Source organism: Schistocerca americana, chromosome X, assembly GCF_021461395.2.
Source record: "Schistocerca americana isolate TAMUIC-IGC-003095 chromosome X, iqSchAmer2.1, whole genome shotgun sequence".
Classification (NCBI taxonomy): Eukaryota; Metazoa; Arthropoda; class Insecta; order Orthoptera; family Acrididae; genus Schistocerca; species Schistocerca americana.
In genome coordinates this window covers 653042250-653055279 of record NC_060130.1, presented here as the reverse complement: position 1 = coordinate 653055279, position 13030 = coordinate 653042250, and the positions used below count along the sequence as shown (strand labels likewise).

At 41.2% G+C, this 13030-nt stretch overlaps 1 protein-coding gene across 1 annotated transcript in view; it reads left to right on the top strand.

Annotated features, from left to right (window-relative positions):
- LOC124554758 (neogenin) overlaps window positions 1-13030 on the top strand; it is a 247122-nt gene that overhangs the window by 97731 nt on the left and 136361 nt on the right. The window contains exons 10-11 of the mRNA XM_047128409.1: window positions 1467-1749; window positions 9697-9906. Of these exons, the coding sequence (XP_046984365.1) occupies window positions 1467-1749; window positions 9697-9906 (493 nt within the window). The remainder of the gene's footprint in view (window positions 1-1466; window positions 1750-9696; window positions 9907-13030) is intronic.

Genomic DNA, 13030 nt, shown 5'->3' with positions numbered 1-13030 from the left:
GCGATGGAGCTCCGTATGCCACGGCAAACTGGCTGACACTGACGGCGGCGGTGCACAAATGCTGCGCAGCCAGCGCCATTCGACGGCCAACACCGCGGTTCCTGGTGTGTCCGCTGTGCCGTGCGTGTGATCATTGCTTGTACAGCCCTCTCGCAGTGTCCGGAGCAAGTATGGTGGGTCTGACACACCGGTGTCAATGTGTTCTTTTTTCCATTTCCAGGAGTGTATCTGGAAACAAGCCACTTCGTGCCTGTTGAAACCTGTGTCTGAACCTAAAGAAAGCCACATAAAGGCATCTTTATTAGCACATTGGCTTATGAAGCATTTGTTAATGGTATCTGCTAAGAAAATGAGCCACTTGAAGTGAATCTTCTTTTCTGGTAACTGGATTTTGTGGCCAAAGAAAGCTATTAATGGCTCCTGATCTAACACCATTTACAGGTTTTTTTGCATAAATGTTTCTGTTTCTTACTTTTGATTCCACAAATAATTTTGTTGCATTATCATTAGTGTGTCTGATGCAAAACATCATTGATCTTGCATGACAGAATGCTCCTATGCTGAGCTAGATGCATCTGTTCTTAAAATAACTTGTTATCCCAGAGTTTTATTTGGCTAATCTGCCTTATATTAAGATTGATGTGAGGACTTGTGATTCTTTCATATAGAGTAAATGACTATTTATCATCAATGGCGATAGTATCTCTTGCTATCAATATTGTTTTGCTTGCAATTATATCGACATTGATTGAACATTACACTACTAGTACTAAAAAAGCTCAGTTGCTGAATTTATTGTGCCTATTTTTGTTTTCTATCATACTCTGCACAGATAGAACACAGTATATGATCAGTTACAATGGCGGCAGCGCAGAGACTGATGCAACATACAGGTCAATCGGTGGTGGAGTTTGCAAACTGAATGGCTAGCCAAAAAGTCCAGAGTGCTACAAAATCATAGTAAGCATGCACAAACAGTCCAGGGAGCAATCTGAATTGAAAACATCGAATGGACAAAATCAGTTACTCTACTGTTAATGTTTCATATTCAAGGCTTCATAGAATAGCAAGATGGGCTAATAGAAATAGAATAAATACATACCTGGGCAATCCTGCATACTCAGCTAGTATTAAGATAAAATTGACCATTGGAGCAAAACAAGATTTGAAGTATTATGGCAGATTAAACACATGTTGTAATAAAATTCCATTTTATGATACTGTGTTCATTATCTTAGGCTGTTGAGCATTCCTGTTTAAATGCAACATTGCAGCACATAACAAGGAAAAAATCATTTTTATATGTTCAGCCGGATTTGTGACACAGCACCATTATTAGAGAGCCTTTTACCATTATTCATATTTCAAATTGTGAACATAAGTACAGTTAGAAGTTTTAGATTTCTTCAGTGAACATATTAATATTTATCTGTCACATTGTTATACAACAAACAGTTTAATTTCAGGGAACGCATAATGAATACAACACGATCACGACTTGAGGAAGTCAACATACCTGGACTGATGCCAGATAAATTATACCATTTCCGTGTTGTGGCATATAATGAGCATGGACCTGGTGCAAGTTCAGATATTTTAAGAGTGAAAACTCAAGCTGAAGTGCATGTACCAGGACCTCCCAGGGGCCTAACAGTGATTGCAACGAGTCCTACAAGTCTTCTTGTTCAATGGCAACCACCAGATCTGACAAATGGGCTTGTACAGCACTACAAGATGTTTTACATGCAGGTGCAGTAATATGGAATTCTGAAATAAGCAGTATTGATTGATATTCATTTCAACTTTATATCCTGTACATACCAGTTGTTCAAAAGAAATAAGTTTGTTCATTTGGACAGATGCTACCATTCCATGCGTAGTATTTCTGCACTTTTATTATGTGACTGTGACATGCTACATATATATAGTGAACTGTTCTTGCCAACCGTGTTCCTAAAATTACATGCTTCATTATTTACCTTTGATTATTTGTCAGTGTTGTCATTATTTGCTTCATAATTGTTTATAAACAAACTTCTTGCCCATATTCATATCTGAGAGAGATGCAATCCCCACTACAAAAATAATGGTTAAAATGCAAAGCTGATACTACCTCAGCACCAAATAAGTGTTTTACTAAAGAATTATTTGTTGTGGTATATAAGTATGCAATTAAGAATGCAACTGTTTTATGACCCTGAGCTGTGCCCTGATACTGTGACAGGTTTCATGAAAGTTGATCAACTCAGTGACAGTGGGTAAGCAGTTTACTAGAAATATGTTATGTTCTGCCAGAAGTGTCATGTAAGATGTCTGACAAAATACACAAGACCAATGCTGCAAATCTATGTATTTACCATCAGAGGCAGACTAAACCTGTCTGAGGTCCAGGGCAACAAAACTAAATGAGACCCTTGATCTGCTTAGAACTTGATCTTTCTGTAGTGTAAATTTTGTAAAAAATGATTATATAGATGTAATGGTCGAGGAAAAAAGAAACTATTTATTATCTTTGTACTCTACATTCTAGTAATTGTAATATACATATTTAAAGTTATTGGTGAGAAACTTAGAATACAAATCAGCATTTAGCATAACCACCATCAGGTAGAAAGCAAAGAAATAATAAAGAATAGAATAAGCAAAGTACCTTTGATCTTATTTGTCTGGAAGCAAGGCTTGTACAATTATAATATGAGTTACTTTCCTGATCTTGGGACAAGATAGTAATTATTATTGATATTATTATAGTAGATGTTTTGGTGCCTTTATTTTTACTGAAATTCACAATAATGCCTGAAATTTATTTAATTTGAAACTTTTTTTTTCAGTTGATAAAATGGACAGATTGCGTAGTCGTTCCAGATTCATTGTAGAGCAAAGATAATTTTTTATTAGTTTCAGTTAAGAGAAACTTTTGCAAAATGTGACTGAGACACAAATTTTCAAGAATTTTGGATTTGTAAGTGGTGTACAGAGTAATGATTCACTGAAGTCCCATTTAATTATAAACTAAAGGATATCCTGGGCTGTCCACCTAGCAACATCATCTACACTCATATTCATTGCATGTAGATACCTACGATGCCTTTTTATTTCTTGCAGCACCTGCTCCTTCTCAAACTCATCATAAATTTCCACCAGATTCTCCAGTGCTACAACTAGAGTGTTTCATGTAGAATAATTTTGTTTAGCAAACAACTGATTATCATTCTACAGTTTTTAACTTCCATGGAATGTTTTACAAAAGTTCTAACAATTCTGAACACTGACACTGACAAATGCTCTGGCCTTATAATGGGTAGATAGGTACCTAAGTTTATATTTTGCATATATATGGGGCCTCCTACACCTAACTGCCTCTTATTTATTGAACATATTTTGGCCTTGTTGTGACTTTTAATGCCTTGCTTGTTGCAAATACGCTTCTCAGATTTGCCACTGTGTCGTATTGTGTAACTCGCACAATATTTCAACAATGCAACTGCTCAATATCATCAGGTGGTGGTAGCTGCTGCTCTCACTGCTGCAAGGTGCAACTGATGATAATCACACATCGTCGTCGAAATTTATCGTGCTGGGAGCACGCAACACGCATGCGCGGTAAGACGCTCATAGTTGAAGGAATGGGGCACTCAAAGTGCTGCCTGCTGGGAGGAACAGAAAGGCCATCCGAGCATGTGTGCTGTGGGCAATGACTGCGTTGCCAGACGCTTCTAAGGTTAAAGGCTGAATTAAATCTCAGTAGTGTGTTGTGTCGCGTGATGAATCAGAAGTTCTTGTTTTCCGTGTTTTCATTTAACGGCAGTTGAAAACCTGGATCCCTGTTGATAAGATTGTCTGTCGAATGGATATGTATGGCCTCCTTAACAACACAGTCCCAGACAGATGTCGCCAGGGGTAAAATTTCAGTCTTTTCGTAAAACATACAGTGTCCCATGTCCAGACAATCCTCTGTTACTGCAAATATATCAGGTTGCCCCAGGCATATATGATAATGATATTCAACACAACATTCTTGCATGGTTTGGCATGTCTGCCCAATATAAGATTTTCCACATTGGCACGGGATTTCATACACACATCATTTCCTAAGGTCAAGTTTGTCTTTGACTGCGCACAATAAATTTCTCAACTTTGCTGGTGTCCGAAAAACCCACATAATGTCATGCCTTTTGAGGATTCTTTCTGTTCTTGAAGACATGTTGCCAAAATCGGGCAAGAACACTTTTGCAGTGGGTGCCTCCGCATCTCCATTTACATCTCTGCTTCGAATTTGCTTAGAACGGAATGCATGGCATATTTGCCTATCAGAATAGCCATTCGGTTGGCACGAGGGTGAGTCAAATGAAAACCTTAAATTTGTAATAACAAATCAAAATTTGCGCTGTTATCCTGTAAGTTGGTAAGCGTGCTATAAACAGTGTGCAGAATGGCCTGTAGGTGACAGCATAGTGCAGATGCACACGTACTGTCACAGTATCAGTATAAAGATGGCCACCCCACTTGCGACTTGCACCAGGGAAGAACAGCGTTCTGTTATTCGGTTTTTGCGTAGTGAAGGTGTGAAACCTATTGAAATTCATCACATCAATGAATGAAGGCTCATTACAGTGATGTATGTTTGTCACAGCAGCAAGTCCACCAATGTAGTAGGAAGTTCGCAGATGGTGTGACTTCAGTGGAAGGTCCTTCTCGTCCATTGCAGCAGTTGAAGCCATAGTGAAGGAAAACTGCCAAGTGAAACTGAATGAAATTGCAGCATGTTTACAGATCAGTAATGGGTCAGCACATCACATTGTGCATGACGTGCTCCAGTTTCACAAAATGTCTGCAAGATGGGAGCCAGCAGCTGACTCATGAAATGAGAGAACGATGTGTTGATGCTTGTGAAGAACTTCTTCGGCACTTTGAAGGAGAAGATGATGGCTTCCTTGCAAGAATCATTACTGGGGGCAGAACCTGGGTTCACTTCCACCAACTGGAAACGAAGAGAGCGAGCAAGGAATGGCGTCATTCCTCATCACCAAAACCAAAGAAGTTTCGAACAGAACCATCAGCAGAGAAGGTTATGCTGACTCTCTTTTGGGACGAAAAAGGCATCATTTTGGAGCATTACATGCCTAGAGGGACCACTGTTACCAGTGCATCATACACAGATCTAAAAAATCATCTGTGGTGGCCTGCAATCAAATCAAAGCGACATGGATTGCTGTCAGCAGGTGTCCTTTTGCAACATGACAGTGCAAGGCCCCACACTGCCTGTACAACAGTTGCAACAATCACAGACCTGCATTTTGAGTGTCTTCCTCATCCACCACACTCAACAGACCCTGCCCCAAGTGATTTCCATATGTTTGTACCACTCAAAGACGCAATGGGAGGAAAGAAGTTCCGTTCTGTTGAAGAGGTATGCCACGCGGTGCATGAGTGGTTGCGCGGACTACCAAAAGAATTTTTTTCTAAAGGAATGTATGCACTTTGTAAGCACTGGAGGACTTGCATTGAGTGTGGGGGAGATTGTGTTGAAAAGTGATACAGCTGTGTACCACTTCTGCACAATACATAATATTTTAAAAAATATTTAAGGTTTTCATTTGACTCAGCCTCGTATACCGTTCTTAGGTGTTGTAGTTCACCAGGTAGACTCTCAGCATCTGAGATCACATGTGCAGAGAGCGTAAGACACTACCATGTTGCACAGGGTGATGACAACTTCTGGCCTGCAAATATAGCTCTGTATGAGTTTATTTGCGATAAATGTTAGGTCCCATTGTACCATCTGATTTTCTTCTGACTATGACATCCAGGAATGGTAAAATTCCATCCTTTTCCACTTCCATTGTGAATTGTATATGGGCATGGAGTGAGTTCAGTTGCCAGAGAAACACAGAAACCACTCCATGCACAGTATTTCTGCACTTTTACTATGTGACTGTGACATGCTACATATATATAGTGAACTGTTCTTGCCAACCGTGTTCCTAAAATTACATGGTTCATTATTTACCTTTGATTATTTGTTAGTGTTGTCATTATTTGCTTCATAATTGTTTATAAACAAACTTCTGTGGGGCCACTCCACAAAAAACTACCTCTGGAGGACTTGTTAGAGCTTATCAGCAGCCAGTTTGAGAAAGACATTGTGGCATTATATAAACATGTGCTTACCTCAACTTATTTTGAACAAGTGGATGGTGTTGCCATGGGAAGTCCTCCATCTCCCATGGTGGCCACCTTTTTTGAGGAAGACTTTGAGGAAAAAGCACTGCAGTCGGCATGTCTCAAACCTTCCTGCTTCTGGTGGTATGTAGACAATACTTTTGTGGTGTGGCCCCATGGGATAGAGACATTACATGTGTTTCTCCAGCATCTGAACTCGCTCCATCCCAATATACAATTCACAATGGAAGAGGAAAAGGATGGCGTTTTACCATTCCTGGACATCGTAGCCAGAAGAAGAGCTGACGGTACACTGGGACGTAGCATCTATAGCAAACAACTCATACGGAGCTATATTTGCAGGCTGCAAGTTGTCATCACCCTGTGTAACGGTGTAGCGTATTACGCTCTTTGGTGTATAGAGCACATGCAGTCTCAGATACCGAGAGTCTACCTGGTAAGCTACAACACCCAAGAATGATATTCCAACAGAATGGCTATTCCGATAGGCAAATACGCGATGCATTCCGTATTAAGCAAATTCGAAGCAGGGATGTAAATGGAGATGCGGAGGTACCCACTGCAACAGAGTTCCTGCCCTATTTTGGCGGCATGTCGTGAAGAATAAAAAAGAATTCTCAAAAGGCCACCAGCAAAATTGAGGAATTTATTGTGCTCAGTCAAAGATGACCTTGGCCTTAGGAAAACATATTAAATCCCATGCCAATGTGGAAAATCTTATATTGGGCAGACATGCCAAACCGTGCAAGAGCATTGCATCGAACACCATCGTCATACATGCCTGGGGCAACCTGATAAATCTGCAGTAGCAGAGCATTGTCCAGGCAGAAAACACTGTATGTTTTACGAAAAGACTGAAATTTTATACCCAGCGTCATCTTTCTGGGACTGTGTTGTTAAGGAGGCCATACATATCTGTACGGAGGACAATCTTATCAACAGGGAATCAGGTTTTCAACTAAGCACTGCCTGGAATCCAGCATTGGCTGCCATTAAAGGAAAGCAGGGAAAACAAGAACTTCTGATTCATCATGCAACGCAATGAACTACTGAGATTTAATTCAGCCTTTAACCACAGAAGCGTCTGGCAGCACAGTCATTGCCCATAGCACATGCACTCGGATGGCCTTCCTGCGGCTCCCAGCAGGGGGCACTAGGAGCACTGCTTTCCTCCCGACTACGAGCATCTTCCTGCGCATGCTTATTGCCTGCTCCTGGAATGATAGATTTGGACTCGCGACTATTGTCAGCTGCACTTTGCGGCAGTGACAGCATCAGCTACCACCACCTGATGATGTTGAGCAATTGCAGTGATAAAATATTGCACGAATTATACAATACAATCAGCAAACCCGAGAAGTGTATTTGCATGTTTTGGCCTTGTTTGGGATTTGATGATAAATGTTATGGTCCTGGAGGGGGCTTCTGATACCAAGACCCTCGAAATTTGGAGGCCCCAAAGGACTAGAGGCCTTCAGTGGGCTGCCACCTCTGCCCTGCCTCCCCCTCCCCCTGCCCAACTCCTCCTCGCTCCACCCTACCCCACCCTGTACACCCCTCCCCCTAGTTTGCCACTGCTTATTAGTTATGTTTGGTAGGGGTGTTTGCCTTCAAAGTAGGATGGATTTAAGTCAACACTGATCTGAATTTCTTCTTCTACTGCACAATAACTCTTTCTTTGTTGTATTTTACCTGATGGTGGAGTGCTTTAAATTACTCAAGCATTTCCAATGAGTTGTGTGATTTTCAATAAACTTGTTGCAGCATAAGTACATAGTTAAAGATCAATAAACATTTCTGCAATACTATGACACTGCAACTAGTTTCTTACTATTGTGAACATTTCAAAGAAAATAGATTTCTCATTATGTGTGCCATCTGCTTGGCCTTATATGATCAAGCTCTCCATTTCTGCTACAGGATATTTTTTCTTTCCTGGTGGTCTAAATTCCTGTCATTGCCATGAGTCAATATTATATGTCATGAGCATTATTCAGAAGTCATTTTTTGATTTCCTTCATCATGTTCCTTAGAGCCCATCAAGAAGAACTTTCAGGTATGTGACGCTGGTCAAGATAATAATTGTTATTAAAAAAAAAATCCTGGTGGCCATTAAAATCGCAACACCATGAAGGAGCCATATAACAGCCATCAAAGTGGCATGAAATATGATGTGTGCTTCAATATGCAACTGACACGCGTTTTAGCATAACCCCAGAAACTAGGCGGGGAGTAATGCCATCTACATTCTGTATGTAGGGAGAGATTGTGCAGTTGTTTTCTCATTCAGAAATCACAGATGAACATTGTTTGTTTCTGAGATTATGCATCAGGAAGTGGGCTTGTTTGTATTAGGAAATATATACACATGGACAGTGTGACGGTGAGTCATGGATAGTCGACACAGTGGCCATTTTTGTTATTTCCCTTGACACAACAGCCAAGAGAGATGCTCTAACAATGAGCAGGAGTGGCACTTCTTCATGTTTTCACATTAGATCCAGTGTTACGTACAGCATCACGGTCGATATATCTTTGTTTGGAGGCTCTTAAGGAGAACAAATGTTGCCATATTGCATTTGTTATTATCATGCAGGTTCAACACCTGGTGTGATGGTATGCATTGGTGTTGGGTGCATCACACAGTCACGTAGCTCTGTTGTTCACATGGCTGATTGTTTGTACAACAGCTGCTGCATTTCTGGCGTGTTTAGGCTGGAGGTTGTGCCTTATCTTTGAGATATCCATGACAGTATCTTTCAGCAAGACAATGTAAGGGTGTGTGTTGCGCAAGTTGTGCTGACATAAATTGATACAGAGAGAGTATGACTGTTGCCCTGGCCAGCACACTCTCCAGATCTCTCACCCACTGACACTAAATAATTCATCTGAAATGGTCTAATACAGCTATATTTTTGTTGCTGCTGGAAACCAATTACTGCATGGTACTCCAGTGTATCAGTGGGCGATCCCCCCCCCCCCCCCCCCCTCGCCCCCCACCACCACCACCTCCACCCCCCAACATGCTGCAGCACTTTAGCATAGAGATTTCAGTATTTACTAGGATTTCAAACAAACAAACTAACTAACTAACTTTATTTTTTGTGGTGATAGTTAAAAGTCAGACTATCCCTCCTGCACATGGTAAGTGCAAGGTAATGCCCATGACAAAGAAAGAGTATCAGATTGCAGAATTAGTGGAAAACTCGTAGAGTACATAACATCATTTAAATATTTTAGGGTTAATACTAAGAAGAGATACAAAATTGGTGAACACATGAAATAAGTAGTATGTAAAGCAAATGGAAGACCTAAATTTGTTAGAAGAGTTCTGGGTATGGGCAGTGCATTTGTAAAGTCCACCAAGGACTCTCCAGTGATTTGCAGAGTGTATCTGTAGATTTAGACCACAAGAGCTAAAAAAACATCTCACTTTTACTATAGGATAATGTATGAATATGTTTATAAGATGATGTATGAAATTTATTGTGACATAATCAGTTATGCTTTCAGGAAGGTTCGGTAGAAGAGCACCACATTGTTACACCAGACTTGCAGTATGAGCTGACAGATCTCAATAAGTTTACCGAGTACAGTGTTTGGGTTGTTGCTGTTAATCAGAATGGCCCAGGGTCAAGTACAGAAGAGAAAACAGCAAGGACATTGTCTGATGTGCCAACAGAGCCACCCCAAAACGTCACACTGGAAGCAAGCAGTTCTACCGTATGTCTCTCTCTCTCTCTCTCTCTCTCTCTCTCTCTCTCACCCACTTTTTTATTTCAAATTTAATTGTTATTTCTGTGAAGAGCAGCTATGTTGTGTGCATTTGCTAGTGAACTGTAAAAGTGTTATAGCTTCACTACTTGTGGTAGCTTTGTCTTGTGTTTTCTGCTTAGTGTTACTAACCAATGCAGTACAACTGGTACAACAACAACAACAACAACTACTACTACTACTACTACTACTAACAACAACAAAAATAATAATAATAATAATAATAATGCTGTCACTGCCACCACCACAGTGTATGGCTGTTTGTACGGACTCTCATTGGTCTACTCATGAATGATATGGATTAATTTTGTCCAAAATTGTAGTTAGTGCCAGTTTTCCACTGTAAAGTTGTAAAATTCTTGTTGTATTTTATGAAAATGAAATCTGGTGTCCAAACACAGTCTGTGCTCTTTCTCAAAATGTACTTCATGACATTGTATGATGTATTTCAAACAATGGAAAAACCAGGATGGAACATAACATTATTGTGAAAAGGAAAGTTGCTACTCACCATATAGCAGAGATGCTGAGTAACAGATAGGCACAAGAAAACAACTGTCACAAATAAAGCTTTTGGCCAGTGAGGCCTTCATCAAAAACAGATGACTGCTGCCACCTGCCAAGAAATCCCTTTCATGCAGCTTAGCCACCCATGATCATCGCATCTGCAGTGACAAGCAGTCCCTTTCGAAATATACCGAGGGTCTCATTAAAGCGTTCACAGACTAATTATTCTCCAAACCTTGTACAAAGCAAATCTCCCATGCCTTATCTTTCCAGTCTCCAACCACCTCCCAAAGTGCCACTGTCCAGCCACAGAGGAGTATTCTCCTCGTAACTCAGTACCACCCGGAACAGGAGCAACTGAATTACATCCTCCGCCTGGGCTTCGACTACCTCTAGTCCTGCCCTGAAATGAGAAATGTCCTGCCCACTATCCTTCCCACCCCTCCTACAGTGCTTTTCCGCCCTCCACCGAACCTATACAATATACTCGTCCATCCTTACACAACCCCTGCTCCCAATCCCTTACATCATGGCTCATACGCCTAGATGCAAGACCTGTCCCATACATCCTCCTGTCACCACCTACTCCAGTCCTGTCACTAATACCACCTATCTCATCAAAGGCAGGGCTACCTGTGAAACCAGTCATGTGATATACAAGCTAAGCTGCAGTCTATGTGGGCATGACAACCAACAGGCTGTCTGTCCACATGAATGGCCACAGACAAACTGTGGCCAAGTAATAAGTGGACCACCCTGTTGCCGAGCATGCTGCCAAACATGACATCCTACATTTCAATGACTGCTTCACAGCCTGTGCCATATGGATCCTGCCCACCACCATCAGCTGTTCTGAACTGCGCAGGTGCGAACTTTCCCTGCAATATATTCTATGTTCCCATAATCCTCCTGGCCACAACTTTTAGTCATTGTCCTCACCCATCCAGCCCCTTCCCTATTTCCATTCCAGCACTACACAGCCCTCATTCCACCATCCTACTGAGTCGTTTTAGTTCTCTCTGTTTCTGCTACCCCCCGCCCCATCTACCTCTTGCCAGCTCTCTGTGTAACCTGCAGCACTTCACTGTCCGCCACTCCCACCATTCTGTCCCTCCCCCTCCCCGCCCCAGCCTCCTCGTTATCCTCACCCAGTCGCCACTCCCATCATGCACTGGTGCTGTTGCTTGCTGTGTGGCCTCAGTTGCCTGAGACTGCAGTTTTGTGTGTGTGTGTGTGTGTGTGTGTGTGTGTGTGTGTGTGTGGTCTATTTTTGATGAAAGCCTTACTGACCGAAAGCTTTATTTGTGACAGTCTTCTTCTTGTGCTTGTCTTCTGCTATATGGCGAGTAGCAACTTTCCTTTTCATAATATTGTATGATATGTTTGTTGTACTATGACGGTTTTGGTTACACTAAGATGATAAGATTTTTCTCAGCTAACAGTGCCAGTATCCATAGGCATAGGTGGGTTATGCTTCCCTCCCCTCACCCTCCCCTCCCTACCTTCTCTCCCCTCCCTCCCATTATCCTCCTCACTCTTCCCATCCCGCACTCCATGTCACCCTCCCTACCCCTACCCCTATCCTCTCCACTCCCCCACTCCAACGCACTCTCCCTACCCCCTCTTCAATGCACTCTCCCTACTCCCTCTCCTGCCCCAATTCCACCTCACCCACCCTAGCACGCCCCTCCCACCCTCCTCCATCTTCCCTCCCCCTCGCTCTCTGCTCCCCCTCTGCTTTCTCATTGACATTGTCATGATATTTCATGGGTAGTGTCGGGTTAACACGTATGAAATGATAGATTGTATAATAAAACTATAGAAAACAGGACCTCAACACGAAAGTTGTTCTGTGAACCAGACTATATACGTCTGTCAATGCTGGGGCATATCATCCAGTGATGTATTAGTGCGTTAGGGGGGGTAGGACATCAAACGAGCCGACTTGGAGCAGGAGAGGCATCACAGGACATTTTAATTTCCAGTGTCTATACTTTTACAAATAAATTCACAGAACTTTGTCAGCATCACCAGGAAGGATTCCGGATTCACACTCATTGCAGTGGAAGTTCGAAAACATAACAAAATAAAAAAATTTTACGTGTGTAATTTCATCATTTTTTAACTTACTAATGGCTGCATTTGTTGCTATATGTACACTTTCTTCATAAGTTAGACAGATTCTTCGATGAATTTAGCACATCATACATACCATACTCACAGGTGTATGAAACTCTATAATTTATTTAATTTATGAACAAACGTATGAACTGTTATATTTTAAACTTCATGTTTAGGAAAAACACAAATTTTATAGTTAATTACCTCAATTTTTACCACAGTTTTTAATAGATTTCGAAAATTCTAGAGTTTCATATACCTTTAAGTATGTTTTGTATGCTGTGCACAATTCATCAAAGAATCTCTCTTACTTATGAAGAAAAGTGTACCTATAGCAACAAATACTGCCATTAGTGAGTGAAAAAAATGATGAAATTTCACATGTAAAAAAAATTATTTCATTATGTTTTCGAACTTGCACTGCTATGAGTGTGAATTCTGAATC